The sequence below is a fragment of the Lepisosteus oculatus genome, chromosome 9 (genome assembly GCF_040954835.1).
Source record: "Lepisosteus oculatus isolate fLepOcu1 chromosome 9, fLepOcu1.hap2, whole genome shotgun sequence".
Lineage (NCBI taxonomy): Eukaryota > Metazoa > Chordata > Actinopteri > Semionotiformes > Lepisosteidae > Lepisosteus > Lepisosteus oculatus.
The window spans coordinates 31,239,185-31,256,388 of NC_090704.1; the positions used below are offsets into that span (position 1 = coordinate 31,239,185).

The 17,204-nt window shown below is 54.6% G+C and overlaps 1 protein-coding gene across 8 annotated transcripts in view; it reads left to right on the forward strand.

Annotated features, from left to right (window-relative positions):
• Positions 1 to 13,232, forward strand: part of rgl1 (ral guanine nucleotide dissociation stimulator-like 1) — a 49,054-nt gene extending 35,822 nt beyond the window's left edge. For 5 of the 8 annotated variants that reach the window (XM_015356255.2, XM_015356251.2, XM_015356247.2 and 2 more), the window contains exons 2-18: positions 134 to 244; positions 4,539 to 4,747; positions 4,834 to 4,905; positions 5,256 to 5,449; positions 5,716 to 5,840; positions 5,945 to 6,160; positions 6,839 to 6,942; positions 7,325 to 7,409; positions 7,622 to 7,711; positions 7,845 to 7,931; positions 8,159 to 8,191; positions 8,306 to 8,427; positions 9,072 to 9,161; positions 9,351 to 9,534; positions 9,652 to 9,894; positions 10,396 to 10,510; positions 10,761 to 13,232. In XM_015356255.2, the coding sequence (XP_015211741.2) occupies positions 134 to 244; positions 4,539 to 4,747; positions 4,834 to 4,905; positions 5,256 to 5,449; positions 5,716 to 5,840; positions 5,945 to 6,160; positions 6,839 to 6,942; positions 7,325 to 7,409; positions 7,622 to 7,711; positions 7,845 to 7,931; positions 8,159 to 8,191; positions 8,306 to 8,427; positions 9,072 to 9,161; positions 9,351 to 9,534; positions 9,652 to 9,894; positions 10,396 to 10,510; positions 10,761 to 10,948 (2,268 nt within the window). In that variant the 3' untranslated portion in view covers positions 10,949 to 13,232. Of the gene's footprint in view, positions 1 to 130; positions 245 to 4,538; positions 4,748 to 4,833; positions 4,906 to 5,255; positions 5,450 to 5,715; positions 5,841 to 5,944; positions 6,161 to 6,838; positions 6,943 to 7,324; positions 7,410 to 7,621; positions 7,712 to 7,844; positions 7,932 to 8,158; positions 8,192 to 8,305; positions 8,428 to 9,071; positions 9,162 to 9,350; positions 9,535 to 9,651; positions 9,895 to 10,395; positions 10,511 to 10,760 lie in introns of all 8 variants that reach the window. The other 3 variants (XM_015356254.2, XM_015356246.2, XM_006635069.3) reach the window with 1 other exon arrangement.
• The last annotated feature ends 3,972 nt before the right edge of the window (positions 13,233 to 17,204 follow it).

A 17,204-nucleotide genomic window follows, 5' to 3' on the forward strand; every position in this document is an offset into this window, starting at 1 on the left:
CCGTTTCTCAGGTGCTTTTAGTAATGGGGGATATTTTACAGCTATGGGTGCAGTCAGATGGGCCGTGTGGTGTATCGGTGAATCCTGTCCCCGCTTTTCCCCGAGGTGTAACAGTGTTTGTCTTCCCCAGCAGAGTTCGGTGCAGGACTGGGGGGAGGAGGTGGAGGAGGGGGCCATCTACAATGTCACTCTGAAGAGGATCCAGATCCAGCAGGCAGCCAACAAGGGAGCACGGTGGCTGGGGGTGAGCACAGTCCCATCTATTCTTTAAATAGTGCTTTTAAAATGTTTTATACAGTGTCTCCTGTTCTTTCGTTACATGAAGGGTTGTAGGAGTGGGGAACAAGCTGCACAGCCATGTGCCTGGTGCCGTTAGTAACGGAAGGGGTTGTTAAATTCCACTCTGGACTTGAGCAATCTGGCTGCCCAACAGTCCCCACTAAACCAGTGTCTGATCTGGGGGTCTCCTCCATGCCCCGGAGCTGCTGCTGCTGCTCTGTGACCCCGACAGGCCCTGGGGCAGGTTTGTGGACGTCTCTGCCACTCCCAGGCAATTGGCTCCTGCCCTGTGGGTGGTCTCGGTGCCAGTGGTGTGATTAACATTGACTGTGGGATTCTTCACTGCAGTGGTGGAGTGCCAGGACGGTCTCTGTGCTGTTTGTTTTGATGTGATCGGAGTCACTCTGTGGGCTGCTGGTGAGTCTAGAGCCTGCCCCGCCAGAGATAACACTGTGCTGATGGAGATCTTGAGCTCCTGGTGTGATCATGGCTCTGGTGCTGTTCCTCTTGCTGCGCCTTTAGTCACTTGACTCATTCTGGTGTTTTGAAATGTGAGCCCCCATGGTGGAGGAGAATGGGAGACCCGAGTACTGTATCGACTGACACACTGAGCGAGGTAAATGGAGCCTGGTCTCTAGGGTCACTCAAGCCAGTGGATGTCGGCTTCAGCCTGAAAGCAAAAATGTCAGATTGTCTTCAGCAGAGACGGCGGAGGTTGTCTTCTGGGAAAGACTTGAGTTCCTGAGATTCTGGGCTTCTTGAAGGTGTTTGTTCTCTGTGGTGCCAACGAGGAGGCCAGAAGCCACATACTCCACTTTAGATTAAATAAAATCCAGGACATTTTCTACGCAATTGCTGTGTGGATTCATGGAAAAGCAGATGGGCAAAAAAATAACATTGCACAGTGCTTGGCACTTATTGGCAAGTTATTAATGTGACTGAAATGGAAGTCAGGAAAGACGGAGAACTGAAGTTGAGTCATCCAAAACGTGGTAGTGCTTTCATTCAAGGTGTAGGATTAAGGAGAATCTGTTTACAGACAGCTGGTGTGTTTAGTAATGCTTTGGGGGGGGGGAAAAACTCCCTAGAAAAATGAATCTGGAAGTGGAATTAAGGAGCTTAGATTGCATTATTCCATATGTATAAAGCACAAGTAAGGGTTCTTTTAGGATACAGTTTATAATATTGGTCACCACATTGTAGTGTTGCTCTGGAATCAGTCCAGAGAAGAGCAACCAGATAGTCTGGATTTTACGGTGAGGGGCTGAGACAACTGAATTGTTTTAGTCTTGAACAGAATGTTGTGAGGGGACCTGATAGAAATTTTCCCAATCCCCAAGAGATATGGCCAAAATCAACCCAGTGGATTTCTTCAGAATCTGCAATGAAGGACAAAGCAGAGGGCACAAGGGAAAATGATGTGGATGTGCACTGATAACCAAGAAGAGGAGGCACTCTTCTTACACAAAGAGTGGTAGGAGAATGGAACAAGCTGCCTAGCCATGTTGTTGAAGCTGATATCTTAGTTTCTTCCGAGAAATGGCTGAAGGAGATCTTAGGATCAGTTGCTACTAAGTGTCCTAGGTGATCTGAATGGCCTCTTCTTTCTTGTAAGCTTACTTCAGTTCTTAATGGTTGCCCCTGACCCCAGCTGGCTCAGGACTGTGACCTCCGGGATAAGAACACGTTCGAGCTGGCACCCCTGCAGGGCGGTCGGAGGAGCTGCCAGGGAGGGGGGCGGAGGTGGGAGATGGGAAGGGGGTGGGGCAAGTCCTCTGTTACTGCTGGCCCCTCCCCCTCCCTGCCCCCGCAGAGTGGGGGTTAACCCCCTGGCCAGCTGCAGCTCCCTGGCGTCAGGGGTGGGGCGTTGCTGTTCTGCACTGAGCCGATGGGTGAAGGAGGTTGTTTGTGTACAGGACTCTTCCCCAGCACTGACGCGCTGAGCCGGGCATGCGGAGGGTTAGAACAGAGCGCTGAGCCAGGTTAATACAGACCGCCTGAATGCTGCAGTAGATCAACACAGTGCTGAAAAACAGAGGGGGTCGTACTCACACAGACCATCTTGACTGTAAAGTACATTAACACCAGACAGAGAATGAGAGGGAGGAGTTAATACAAACATATCAGCTCGCGAGGCACCGCAGAAGCACAGCTGGTCCTGAAGCTCACTGCCCTGCTGACAGTTACACCAGCCACCTTCAGGAGCACTGTTAATACAGTATACCAGGAATCTGAGTCAACCCGATCACAGCACAAGACAAACAGCTCTACACGCACTAGCCAGATGGGTATCTGAACAGGGTAAGGGCAGCAAGGAGAAACAGACTCTGATGAAGTATATGCCTGGCTGTAGAAACTGGACACGGGCAGTCTTGGCTGTCCAGGGAGGACCATAGGCTGAGTCAGCATTTTCTGCCACACTGCCCTGGGATTTTAGAGTAATTTTCTTCCATGAAATAGCCAGTCTAACCCCAGACTTCCAATACCTCCCAGAATCGGAGCAGCCACCAGTTTTACTGGGGGAGGAGAGAGGAAACTTTCCACAGTCAAGTTTCCTGTGTTCTGTCACGGCTTTTGTTTAGGCAACAAAGAATGAGCCTCAATAGTAATAATAAAGATTTTGTTGTGAGGGTCTGTGAAAGCGTCTGCTCACTGCCCCAGCAGCAGTGGGGTTCTGGGAGAGGGATAGGGGGTTAGTGTAGTTCACGGCTGCCTGCGCTGCGCAGGAGAGGAAGGCCAGAGCAGCCTTAAACGGGCCGAAGGAGGGGGTGGGGACAGTGTGCGGAACTGGAGATACTGCCAAAATCTCTTTCACTTCTGTCCACCCGGATCAGCCCTCCTGCCCAGATGTAGTATGTTTTGCAAGAAAACGAGTGGAGACTTAAAAAAAATGGCAGGAAGAAGGCACCCCCTCCTCCACTTCGTTTCCTGGGGCTCGATGGAAGACTCTCCAGCCTCTCTCTCTCTCGTGCAGAGTCCCTGATCGGGGCAGGCCGACGGGCCGCGCTCCTCTTTTCTGACAGCTCTAGCTGAGGGGGGGGTGGGGTTGGGCTGTGATTGAAAGCAGATTGTGGTGTTTCCTGCTGCAGCGGGCCCTGGTCTCCCCCTCTCCACCCTGGTCCTGTGCGAATTTCAGACACGGCGCAACAGGACGTCAGGCCCCGAGAGATCAACACGAGCAGTGACGACCCGGTTTTCTTGGCGTTCCAGCGGTAAAGGATGAAGTGACTCGGGGGTGATCATGGGAAACGTTATGGCCAGGAAGGAGAAGTGGCTCGAGCAGAAAATAAGTCGTTCGCTCGGGGGTTGAGCAAGGAAGAGACAGACCTTGTGCCCCAGGGCAGGGAAGAACAAAGCTATCCAGGAGACGTCGGTGTTTAAGGGGCAGATGTGTCACAGGTCTAAGAAAGAAGCACTTATCTCTTATTGCACTGGAGGTGTGTCCAGTGGGGCGTGAAAAAAACTCCTCCAGCAGTTTCCCGAGACGGGGGACATACCCAGGCACTGGGAAATTGTCAAGAGGACAGGGCTGAACAGTGACTAGTGACCAAGAAGTCTTACTACTGTTGCAAAGAACCAAACTAGGGGATCATCCGGATGGCAGTAAGATTCTAGAAGACAGTCACCTGGATTTAGAGAATGTGGTCTTGTTTAATGTTCTTAGTGGCGGTCTGTGAACAGGCGGCACCAGTGGTGGATATAAACCGAGCAGGCGACAGGGTTGGTATGTGTAGATTTTCATCAAGTTCCTCGTGAAAGAATAATTCTCAAATCGCAGGAGGTGGGTATTAAAGGAAATGCCTGTATCAGAGTTGCAATCTTTACAATCGCTGAATTTTCTTCCTGTTTTTCACTCTTCAGATGCACGTTGCTCGCTGCTTGTCACTTACGGGCAAGGTCTGATGCTTGGCGTGTCTCAGAGCCCTGGGCTCTTGCGTGCGTTTTGGATGCTGTACTATTTTCTCCCAATGGGAATATTGAGTATTGCAGGAAAGCCGAGTTTTATATAAGCTTTTGGTCTCCATCGCCCAATGCCAGATCTCGGGTGGAGTAGTGGGCTCGGCATGCCGCTAAAAACTGGGCGACATTAGGAAGTGGCTCTGTGTTGATAGTTGTCTTTTAGGAGGGCCGAGCAGGCGATCCCCTGAATCGCTTGTCTGTTTGCACGCCCGGTGAGCTGGATACGGGGGCCTCTCGGCACGCCTGTGCAAGCTGTCCCGCAGGACGCGCCCCTGACCGCTCCCCTGTCCCTCTCGCAGGCGGAAGGAGACCGGCTTCCCCCCGGCCACACGGTCAGCCAGCTGGAGACCTGCAAGATCCGCAGCATCCGGGCGGGCACGCTGGAGAGGCTGGTGGAGACGCTGCTGACCGCGTTCGGGGACAACGACCTCACCTACACCAGCATCTTCCTCTCCACCTACCGGGCCTTCGCCAGCACGGCCGCCGTGCTGCGTCTGCTCCTCGACCGGTACGTCCCGGAACGCGCGCGGCCCTGCTGTCCAGACCTGTTCCCTCGTGCGCTGTAACGGTCTTCCTCCTCTCTCTCTCTCTCAGGTTCGGGAATGAAGGTGAGGGCGTGGAGAATGAGCCCCCCAGCCCCACTGACACCCGCGGAGCAGTGCGCAAGTAAGACCCCACCCCCCGGCTGTCCGTCTGTTTCACTCCAGGCCCTGTGCAGTCTGCCTTTTCTCCATGCCGATGCGTTTTGTTCTCATTTATACTGCTGGGCGCTGTGAGGGAGTCATTGAAACCAAGAGCCTGGCTCTGCAGAGCAGGGGGTTTGAACCCGCAGCCCCGCAAAGCCCCGAGCACAGCTGCTGTGGCTAACCCTGCTCACCTGTAGCTCTGATGAAGCATTGAGAGGGAGGGGCTGGGCACGGCTGTCCCATCATTCCTTGCCTGTCGCGTTGTGGCCCCGCTGTGCCTCTGTGTCTGTACTAACCCTCCCTGTCTCTGTCTCCGTCTCCGTCTCCCAGTGCTCTGGCCTCCATCCTGCGCGCCTGGCTGGATCAGTGTCCGGAGGATTTCCAGGAGCCTCCGGAATACCCCAACCTGCACCGCGTGCTGGGGTACCTGCAGAGGGCGCTGCCGGGGTCGGAGCCGGCGCGGCGAGCTCGGAGCCTGCTGGAGCAGCTCCGGGGGCAGGCGGCCCAGGACCCCGACCCGGAGGGTGAGTGAGGGAGCGGGGCAGAGCGGGTAGCCCGAGCCTGGGCACAAATCCCGGGGGAGAAATCACTGGCAGGGACCTGCACAGACGGCGCGGTTTACTGTAGTGCCACGCTTCTGGCTCCAAAGCCTTGTCTGGAGACGTGCCACTGTGCCCGGAGAGCTCCAGTGCCAGTGGAGTGTGGTGGGATGGTCATGGGCATGGGCACAACTGGGCACCACTGGCTCGCATGTCTCACCTTCCTGACCCCCACCTCCTGTTCAACTCAGGTGGTTTCCAAGGCAACACTGCCTTCTGCTTGGGAGAAGAGGAGGAAGTAGAGATCGAGGTGCCGGAGGACTTCCTGTCTTTCGAGGCCGACCTGGTGGCCGAACAGCTGACGTACATGGACGCGGTAAGTCTGTGGGCCAGGCTTGTGTTTTTGCGGTGGTGCAGAGGGCGTCTCCTCCTCCCGTCCTTCAGGGGGGGGTTCAACGCTCTTCTCCCTCGCCTTCCCAGGAGCTGTTTAAGAAGGTGGTGCCCCATCACTGCCTGGGCTCCATCTGGTCCCAGCGGGACAAGAAGGAGAACAAGCAGAGCGCCCCCACCATCCGCGCCACCATCACGCAGTTCAACGCGGTGGCGGCCTGCGTGGTGAGCACCGTGCTGCGCGGGCGCGAGCTGCGGCCCAACCTCCGCGCCCGCATCATCGAGCGCTGGATCGACATCGCGCAGGTACGCCGCCGGCCCTGCTCCCCGGGTCTGCAAGCGCCACTCGGGAACCTCGTCTTCAGCAGACTTAATGACTCTGCAGAAGACCGATGGTCTGTAACGTGTTTGTGAAAGGGGCGTATGACGACCAGCACGGAAGGTAATCTGGTCGTCGGCCCTGCTGCTTCGCAGCTCCTGGGCTAGAGGTGTTATTCCAGCATAGATCACCTCCTGTGTGGAGTTTGCACGTTCTCTCCTATCTGCATGGGTTTTGTTGTTTAGCTCTGGCCCTTGCGCTTCTCTAAATGGCCCCACTAGGCCAGCTGGCTCTCTGGCACAGCGGTGGGCTGTGTGTTGGAGTCTGGGGGTGGGAAGCAGGCTTTGTTATGGACCTGGAGCAGAGGCCCAGACAGCCTGATTAGCCTGATTGCGTCCAACAGATTATCAAAACGCAACGCAGTTTACCTCGCTAATTAACATTAGCGCGTGTACGTCCAAGCCAGCTTTCACCCTGCTAGACCACGCTGTGTGGCGGTGCTGACTCCGATACATGGCGGGGGCTATTTCCAGAGTGCGTTTCCTGCAGTTTTATCTGCCTCATTAGCACGACTTCTGCCATGCGCACACTGGGCAGTGCAGTGGGGCTGGACACGGTCTCTGGCCTTCCCAAGCTGCCTTGCGAATGACCTCTCCTCCCCTCAGGAGTGCCGAATCCGGAAGAATTTCTCGTCCCTGCGAGCCATCGTCTCGGCGCTGCAGTCCAACCCCCTGTACCGCCTCAAACGGACCTGGGCCTGCGTGCACAAGTGAGTCCCTGCTCCCGTCTCGGTTCCGTCGGTCCATCCACCAGTCCGAGTGCCTGCTGGCCTGTAGGTCTGCATCTGGCATTGGATGCAGCTTTAATCACTGTCATTAATAAGGGCATAAGAGTGGTCCCCGAGAAGAGAATACTCTGTGCTTTTAGCTTGTTTGGTAGATAGCGATACAAAGATCTCATCCAGCTGTTAGCTGATAGTGGCCTGCAGGATGTCGGCTTCTATAGGGTAGCTGTGCAGTTTGTTCCACTCTCCCGCGACTCTTGGGGTAAAGTGTCTTGTGATTTAAAGGCTGTTCCATGGAGTAGCCCCTTCAGAGACGTGTTCTGATAAGCTGTGCTCTCTGCCTCTCCCCTCCCCCCTCCGCCCTCAGGGACAGCATGCAGACCTTTGACGAGTTGTCTGGTATCTTCTCAGATCATAACAACTACCTGACCAGCCGCGAGCTCCTCATGAAGGTAACCCCGTAAAACGAAACCGTTACACCTCATCCCAGTCCTCTATACCTAAACACGCACCTTTGCCATGAGGGGTGGCACCCCGAGCGCACTGGGAAAGGGCCCACTTTTTGAGATATTTTCGTGTTGCGTGCTGCCGGCGAGCTGTGTAGCTGTTTCTCGGGGAAGCTTGTGTGACTGCGCAGTGAGCGAGCCTCTCTCTCTGCCTTCAGGAGGGGACGTCCAAGTTCGCCAGTCTGGAGAGCAGCGTGAAGGAGCACCAGAAGCGCACTCACAAGAGACTGCAGCTGCAGAGGGACACGGTGAGGGACAGCCGAGAGAGAGCGTGCGCCTCTGTGTGTCTGTGTGAGTGACGTGTGACTACCCGTGTGGGGACGGTGCCAGCCTGGCTCTGCTCGCCCACCCCCACTGACCGCGTCCCCTCTCCCTTCCCAGGGTGCAATGCAGGGGACAGTGCCTTACCTGGGCACGTTTCTGACGGACCTCACCATGCTGGACACGGCGCTCCCCGACTTTGTGGAGGTGAGTCATCGGGCATTGCCCTTGTTGCCCGCTCAGCTGCCCCACTACTGCCCTCTTCGCGAAAGACCCCCATCCCTGCCCTCCTCCTCCTCTCTCAGGCCGGGTCCGATGCAGGGGCTGCCCCGCAGTGAACTCGCACCCGAGCGAGGGCAAGGAACAGAGGAGCTGGGGTGGAGGGCGCGTGCGTGCGAGCGCAGACTCTGACAGTGCCTCGTTTTCTTTTGCAGAACGGCCTGATCAACTTTGAGAAGAGGCGCAGGGTGAGTTCACTGTCTTCCAATCCCCTCCCCCTTTCCTGGAGCCAAGAGTGTAGGGTATCGGGGAGACTCATCCCGCTCTCTCTCTCTCTCTCTCTCTCTGCCCCCCGCCTCCAGGAGTTTGAAGTGATCGCCCAGATCAAGCTCCTGCAGTCGGCCTGCAACAGTTACTGCCTGACGCCCGACCCCGGCTTCCTGCGCTGGTTCCGCAGCCAGCCACAGTACAGCGAGGAGGAGAGGTAGGCCGCAGCCTGCTCCGCTCCTGCCCTGGCTCGGTCCCTCGGTCCCTCGGGTCCGTGTCCGCCGTTCTGTATTCCTGGCGAGCCCGATGCACTGCCCACACGCAGGAACGATCCCCTGACACGCTTGGTCCTAACGAACGACTACACACCCTTTCCAGAGCAACGCATTTAGTGGCCTGACAGCCTGGAGTAAAGACGTGTTAAAATCCAAATTTATTTGACCTCCATTTGCATATTGTAACACAACATCCAAGTGCCAAACAAACACACAAACGTTCTGAAAAGTAGCTGTAAATGAAAATCTAGGAAAAGGGGGGTGGGAGAGCCTACACAGCCCTGAGTTAGTATCTGGCAGAAGCGCCTTTTGCTTGAATTGCAGCCCATGGTCCTGTTTGGGTAGATCTGCCAGTCTGGCAATTATATAAAGGGATATAAAGGATATTATATAAAGGAAACTGTTTATATAATTGCCATTTGCAGCTGTATTTAATTCTGTTCTGTTTTGATGGGATTGTGATGGACAGCTTATGCCTTTTTAGATAGGCCCTTCAGATTTGGACAATAGAAATAGGAGTAGAAAGGAGATTGTGCTGGTCTCTCATTTCCTCACTTATGTTCTCCCCTCCACTGTTGCTTTGCAGTTACACTCTGTCCTGCGGCATTGAAGGACTGGGCGACAGCAGCCCCACCTCCCCGAAGCCACGCAAGAGCATGGTCAAGAGGCTGAGTCTGTGAGTATGACCGACCCCTCCTGCCCAGCGCCGCTGGGGCCGGGATATACTGGCCCGCTGTCGGACACTGACCGAGCCACACCTCCAGCCTGACGCGTGGAGAACTTCTCATTTCTCTTCTGCGGTTTCTGGAGCCGGTCCACCTGCTTCTCTCCAACGCCTCCCTCTTGTCTTCCCTTGCCCGGCCAGGCTGTTTCTGGGGTCGGAGGCCGTGGTGAGCAGCACGCCGGTGAAGGAGAGCCCGAGGTCGCCCCCCAGTGGCAGCTCTGGGGAGAGCATGGACTCTGTCAGCGTGTCCTCCAGCGACTCCAGCCCCTCTGAGCCCGAAGGCAGCCTCACCCCCACCCACTCGCCTGATGGGCCCCCCAAAAAGGTACTGAAAAACGGACATGGGGATCCCCGAAAGTGTAGCCGTGGCGTGTTCTTTAGATCGGCTCTCGGGAGGCAGGGCGGTCCGTATGAACCTCTCCCTCTCTCTCTCTCTTCCCAGCTCTCGGAGTCCTCGTCCTGCTCGTCTCTGCACTCCATGGACACGTCCTCGTCCTCGGCCAGCGTGACGGTGCCGCCCTCGCCCTCCCTGCCCGCGCCCCCGCCCGCGCACCGCCGCTCCTGCTCCCTGTCGCCCACCTCGCCCGGCCCGGCGCCGCCCGCCTACAACCCGCAGGGCCAGGACTCCTGCATCGTCCGCGTCAGCCTGGAGCAGGGCAACGGCAACCTCTACAAGAGCATCCTGGTGAGGCCCTGCCGCTCCCCGTCTCCCCGTCGTGTGGTGCGAATTGGCACCCCTAGCGCTTTCCAGGCAACAGGGACTCCCCTCCACCACCGCCAGTGTGCGGCCCCACCTGGATGGTCATCAGTCCACTCTTCACATGTCAGCTGTCAGTGAGGAGAACAGAGTGATGAAGCCAGTTCACAGATGGGGATTATTAGGAGGCCATGATTGGTAAAGGCCAATGGGGAAATTTGGCCAGGACACCAGGGTTACACCCCTACTCTTTTCAAGAAACACCCTGGGATGAGCGCCCTCTACTGGCCCCTCTAATACCTCTTCCAGCAGCTTTCCCAGGAGGTCTCCCATCCAGGTACTGGCCAGGCTCACACCTGCTGAGCTTCAGTGGGGCTGCCAGCTGTGAGCTGCAGGGCGATAAGGCTGCTAGCCCAGTGGGAGGTGGGTCAGGTGTGGACGGCAGCGGCGTGGATTGTCGGTGACCCCTCTCCCTTTCTTCCTATCCAGCTCACCAGCCAGGACAAGACCCCGGCCGTGATCACCAGGGCGATGACCAAACACAACCTGGAGGGGGAGCCGGCGGACAGCTACGAACTGGTGCAGGTCATTTCGGAGGAGAGAGGTAGGCCTGCCTGCCTGGTCTGTGTAGGCTCGGTCTCCTTCACGCCCGTCCCCGTTTCCACCTCTCCCTCCCGCACGCCTCTCCGCCTGCCTTCCCATCATGCTCTCGTTTCCTGTCTCGAGCGTCCGTGTGGGTTAGTGGCCGGGAGGGCCCCGGGGGGCTCGGGGAGGGAGGGCCCCGGGGGGCTCGGGGAGAGAGGCCCCCGCAGAAACGGACCCGCTCTCACGCCCTGCCCTTCCTGCGCTTTCAGAGCTGGTGATCCCGGACAACGCCAACGTGTTCTACGCCATGAAGAGCTCGGCGGACTACAACTTCCTGCTGCGGCGCCGGGGCTCCCCGGGCCGGCCGGTGCAGCTGCGCAGCCGCTGCAGCTCCACGCTCCCGCGCGCGCACCGCCGCAGCGGGCTGGCGCAGCGGCTCAGCAAGGTCACGCTGTAGGGGTGGGGGGAGTCGGGACCCGCGCGGAGCCAGGGGGAGGAGCCCGAGCTGCACGCTGCTCTGGAGGGAATGCTGGGACTGGAGTGCGCGGACACACGCACACGCACGCACACGGATGTCATGGATGTACGCACCCACCCTGGGGGACACGGAACTTTCCTGCTCCGCTCGGTCGTCGAGGTGATCGCACGTTGGGCACGGACAATCACTCCCCGTCTTCCAAGAGCACCTGTATCCCCGCCGCCTCCCAGCATCCCCTGTTCTCTCCGTGTGGACTGACTGACAGCTGGACAGAGCGACCGGCGGAGGCCGGAGATCTCCATGGACACTCCGCCACAGGAGAGGACGCCCCTCGTCCTCTCGCCCATCAGTATTCCTCGAGGTTTTTTTCCTTCCTGCCTTTCTTTTTGGTTTCCAATGAAGAAGGAAAAGAAGAAGGAGAATTGACAATTTTTGGCCTTGTTGCCGAGTTACGCCGTGGTCTCCCCTGGCGACGGTTATGGCGAACGGACTTGCACTTTGCCGCTGTTTCTCGGGTGTTGTGGGGGGGGGGAGGGGCGGGAGTCTGGTGTGACCCCCCCACCCCCCCAGGGGAGGGGGCCGTCCTCCGTCGGTTCCCCCGCACGCCCCGAGCCGCTTGACGAACGCCACGCTTGGCGTTCCGATTGGCTCCTGTTGGCGTAGTTAACCGAGTACTTCCTCTTCCTGTGCCCAGGGGCTGGCCGTTTATCCAGTACGGTTGCACTTCTGAATTTTGGGGTCCTGAAAGCCACCCGAAAATAGTTTTATTCGTTTTGTAAATGTCACAGGGTGGGGGAGGAAAACCAGAAAGTGAAAGCACAAGAGCAGCCGGGAATCCTTGTTACCGTTGAGTTCTGAAAACGCATACAGAGCACAAGAACAGAAGAATTGTGTGAGGGGCTTGGGGCTGTGGGCAGCGGTCAGGCAGTGAGGTACAGTGGAGCTCATCTCATGCCAATACCCCTCCGTACTGCTGCTGCCTGGACGCTGCCCCTCCCTACACACAGGGCACGCTGCGGAGCACAAGGGCCAGTTTCCCTGTACGCAGTCCATCGTTTGAGCTTTCAGCCACGTGAAGAGCTATGCTGGCTTTTGCAACACTGTGCCGACTGGTCACTCAACCCTGTCTTGTGGACAGAGCAGAAAAGCAGCCAATGTACAGTACAGCACAGTACTGGGAGCTGGCTGCCCTTCCCCTGCTGAAGGGCTTTTGTTAAAACTGCCTGCAGGGAGACTGAATTAGGGCAAACCCTGTGCTTGGTTCTGAGATCGCACTTGTCACTGAGTTTTTTTACCATCTACTTACATATCTATCACTGCCAAAGCAGTCTTCATTAAAGCCTGCCATCTGCACATGCGGCACTTCTTCTGCTTGAGGGTGAGAGAGGGCTGAGTCTTAGCCACTCCGATTTTCTGATCAAAGCACCCCGTCCCCCTCGCTGCTGCTCCCTGGCACTGGGGACCCCCAGCTCCTACTACACAGCTCCACACTGCCTCCCGGTGGAGCCTGGGGAGAGGGGTAGATCTGACGCATCCTGTCAGTCCTCATTTTGAGCAATGGTGTGCTGATGCGCTTGTTCTGGGTAGAAAAGGGGGTTGTTCGTAGTTCCATTTGCTTGCAGAGTTAGGATTAGGTGGCAGAGAATTTGATCTGCGTGGTTTTCACGAGTACTTCCGAGTCACTTTAAAACCTGAAGTTCTGTTTAAAAACGGCACCATTTGCTAAGACAGTGCAACCTTTGCACAGTGAAGCCCTCTGTAGAAAATGAAAGAGTCTGTTTTCTGCATAATTATTACCAAAGTCCGGAACAGGTTACTGCCATTCTCCTTGGGGGAGGGGGGTACAGGTTACCCCAGGGTCAGGGCTGAAGAGTGCAAGGGACTCCCAGTGGCTACGTCACCAGGTGATTTCAGTTTCCTGGAGTATATCACTTTTCACGAAAAGCACAGTGTTTTGCAGAGTTGTCGAAATGCTGCAGCAGTACGTCATCTCCTGATCCCGCAGAGACACCAGTCCTGCATCTTAATGACTGAAGAGATTGACGTGCTGCCTTTGTTGGCCTTAAATTTCACCCGTGAGGTTTTTATCCATTGTGGGTTTTAAGCTACATCTACTGCAGAGCTGTGACATTCCTGTGTGCCTCTCAGTAGAGCACCCTTTGAGCACACTACATGTCCTGTGGTAGCAAGGCTGGAGTCCGGAGCACAGCTCTCAGCACCTACCCACTCTCTCCCAAGAGAGCTCCGGTTAATGTCTTTTTTTTATAAAAAAGAAATGTATCGAAACACTAGTATATATATATACTACCCAGTTTTTGTAAATACTTTTTTCATATTATCCAGTTGTCCTGTATAGTTCCTGTTACCTAAAAATGAAGACGGTAGCAAAACATAAAAATAATTTGCAGAAAAAAAAATCTGACTCATCTCCGTCCTTCCTTCCCGTTTGTCTGCGTGTGTCCATGCGTGCGCGCGTGCTTTCTTAAGAAATTCACAGACTAGCTGACGGAGGAAGCCTGCTGCCTGTCTGTTGTGAGGTTGTGCGGAGAAACGAAACCTCAGCGCAGCCCCTGGAGGTGTCGGGTCTTGATGCGGTTCCACCGACACTGGCAGTGGGCCAGTACCACGGTGGCTGTGTTGTGAGAGTGTGCAGTGTTCGCCCATCTGGCTCAGGACAGAGATACCCAGAAGCCCTTGGGGCGAGCAACAGTGAGCGGACAGCCGAGTAGCAGGAGGGAGGACACTGTCCAGAAGAGGCCAGTCGCTACCTTTAGAAACTTGGAAAGCAGACCCTAAATTAGCTCCGCTTTTAAAGAGCGGATACATTCCAGTGCTGTAAAGCAAAGTTAAAAAACATCTTTAGATGCTTAAATAGATGACGCCCAAAAGCCAGTTGGATTTGTACCCCTTCCCCTTCAATTTTATTCTTGAGTTAACAGAAAATTTGGCTAATGTATTTCAGTCATACAAAACTCGTATACGATGATCAATAGGCGCGCAGGCACTACTGAAACAATCACCCTGAGTGTGACAGTATTTCCTCCTTAAACTCAACTTCTTAAAGGCATGCAGATGCGCACTGGTACACTGATAAGGGTCTTGTTATTGCTGTCATGACAACATCCTGCCAACACAGGGCACCCACGGGGGCTCACCCCAATCACGGAGAGATGCAGTCGCCCTGGAAACGGCAGGGGACACACCAACCAATAATAAATATGGTCATGGCAACGTCGGAGTGGAAGGGGAAGTTGTGGGCTCAGGCCGCGAGCACATGGCAGGAAGTGATCACGGCGGGATAAGCAGGGAGGAGAGGAGTTCATAGATGACTGAATCTGATTTTGTGCGACTTTGCTGTGAAACCATGACGACCGAGGGGCTCTGCCTTTTGCTCTGTACCTCTGCGGCGCGTACTGTGGCTCTGAGCAAACGTGGAGCAGATGAAGGCCTCGAAACCGCTCCTCTCCAGCGCATTTCAGTAACTCCTCTCATTCCGGGCTGAACTGGACACACTGAACGGTACTCTAGGACATCCTAAGAAAGCTTACGAGGGATGTAATTGGCCCATCTTGCTTATTCCACTAGAGCAGGGATGCACAACTGCAGTCCTGGCATGCTTTCCATCTGAGCTGTTAATTACCTAATTGAACTTGTTACTGCTTAATTGGAGAGGTGGAAGCTTCTCCTGGCTGTGGACAGCAGTGTGGCTGTTGCTGTGGTCCCTGCGGTGCTGCTGTAGGTCTTTGGAGCTCTTGGGCGCAGGGTGCTTGTACAGTACAGAGGTGCCTCACTGGAGGGCTGCAGGAGCCGGACAGAGGGTCTTTGTCAAAACTGGCCCTCAAATTCATCCTGGCAAGGCAGGGGCTGGGATTCCAGGTCCATTAGAATAACATCACTTATGGCCCATGCCTTTTCTATATTATTAATATTTCTATAATATTATTTGTTATTAATAATTATGCAATGCCTTGCTAAAGTATTACCCCCTTCTGATAATGAGCCGTTTTATTGAATAGCAAAAGGGGGGCGGTGGAGAAGCAATCAGCATGGTAGGGTTTGATTTTTCTTCACGGACATTTCTTTCAGCCGCCAGCTGGTTGAACACGCATCGCTGGTTTGCTCCTTTTGGAATTGGGCTAACTGGCAGGTGACTGGAAGGGGGCGAGTTCTGCGAGGTGCCGTGTGCAGAGAGGAGAGAGTGATGTTACCCGAGGGCATGACTGTGTATTCATGTCCGAACTCTCCCCACTTGAGTGACTGCAGTCCCCCACCGCAGCCCGGATCCCACTGCTGTCTGCTCTGCGCTTAGCCCTGGCCTGGGCCACAGAGATATTGCAGCTCTGCTGGTGAAAGTGAGGTTGAGATAAGCTTCCGTCAGCGCAAGCACAGTGAGAAAAACAGCACCGTTTTTTAGTCTTGCTTAACTGGATTTTAACATAAAACTGAACTGTGTCCCACGTGGCTGGTGAGGCCAGTCGATTCCTCTCCTACCTGCAGGATTGTCCTGAAGGAGCAAGGTTGTCTGTAGGTCTTAAGTCAACTTAGTTCTTAATGAGCTAGTAAAGGTTTATTCCATGCTGAAAAGAGAAGAAAAGAAATAATTTTTCGGCTGTGGACACCTGCAGAAGGCACACAGCTGAAACATTGTTTCTTCTGCTGTCGGCATGGAATAAACCTTTACTTGTTCCTTTACAGCCCACGCATGCTGATGCAGCTCCCTGCTTGAACTCTTAACGAGCTAAACCAGCTGGTGGCTGGCTTAACTGTGCCAATCTAACAGCTTCTCCCAGCTCCTCGGGGGCTGCAGCTGAAGAGCGCTTGAAATCCCCCTGGCACCAGGGCTGGGCACCCCTGCTGCCTGTGCTCAAAAGAATTGCCCACTCTGAGCGGTGAAATCTGTGCGCAGGCGCCTGGAGAATTTCAGCTCTTTTAGTTCCTAATTTAGTCTTCTGAACACAGCAGTGGAGGTGCCTCCAAAACAACAGGAGGAGTGTGGAACAAGCTACATCCCCGTGCAGCTGAAACTGATACCCCAGCTTCTTTCTCGAAGGTGGACTAGATAAGCTTCTGACAGCCCAACAGGCTAGATTCGCCAACATGGCCTCCTCTCGTTTGACACAGTTCTTACTGTAGGTCTTGCGCACTGGCTGCTGCAGAATGTTGATTCACACGCTCCCTAACAACCCAGCCTTGTTCCAGTCCCAGCTCATTCAGAATCACACAGCGGGAAACACTGCTGGTTTGCAGGATCTTTCCTCATCCACATATACAGAACGTCACCCTCAAATTGGGCATATTTGCCGATTTAACCCAGGCCCTGGCCTGTTCCTACGATGGTGTGTTCCATTACTAAGGACTGATGCTGATTTATACCAGGAAAGGATCATCTTTCAATGTTAATAACTTAGTTATAAAGTCTTAATAGCCCTGTTGATCATTAATTATCTTTAGTCCTTTGAACATAGCTCCTGCTGGAGGTTTCAGGGTATATGTTAAAGTAATGTGCACAGGTGAAATCTAGCTTTTAAGGATCAAGGAAGGGTTGAAAAACTCTCAGAAAATAACATTGGCTAGAGCCCTAGTCAGGGACACAGCTGGAATGGATCTGGTGCAATCTATGTACCCAAACCCCAATCTAAGCATTTATACAATCGAATTAAATATTTAGGAGCAGCACCAACTAAGCCAGTGGCTATTAAAATCTTTTATTTGCAAACGATCATGATCTCGAGCCCTGAGTCAGCATGTCTTTAAGAGACTTGATAAATCTTGGAAAAAAAATGTAATTGCCGATGAAGAAAACAATTAGACGAAGTGAGTGTTTCAATGAAGTAATGAAGACTCTACACCCCTGCCCTCCCCAGGAATTGAGACTGAAATCCCTTCTGCACCTCGGCTGATTTTTCTCTCTCTTTTTTTTTTGCTGGCCTGGTGTCCACTCTGCCCCAGTGACTCCTCCCTCGGTTACCCGAGGACAAATCGACTCTGTTCGTGTTTCCAGGAAGGGCCAGTCCTTCTTCAGAGCTGGTCTCGGTCCTGGTTTAAGTCAGCTGTAAACCAGTCCTCCAGTCCCTTTAAGGAACAGTTTCTTTCTTTCTTTTGAGCTGGTTGCGTGCAGCTGTCCTGCAGTTACCTCTGCGTCTCTGCTGGAAGACTCAGCGCTTTCCAGCTGAGTTTCTCCTGTGGCAGCACACGCTGCTCATCGCCTCTTGAAGAGGAACCAGAAACGGGCTCT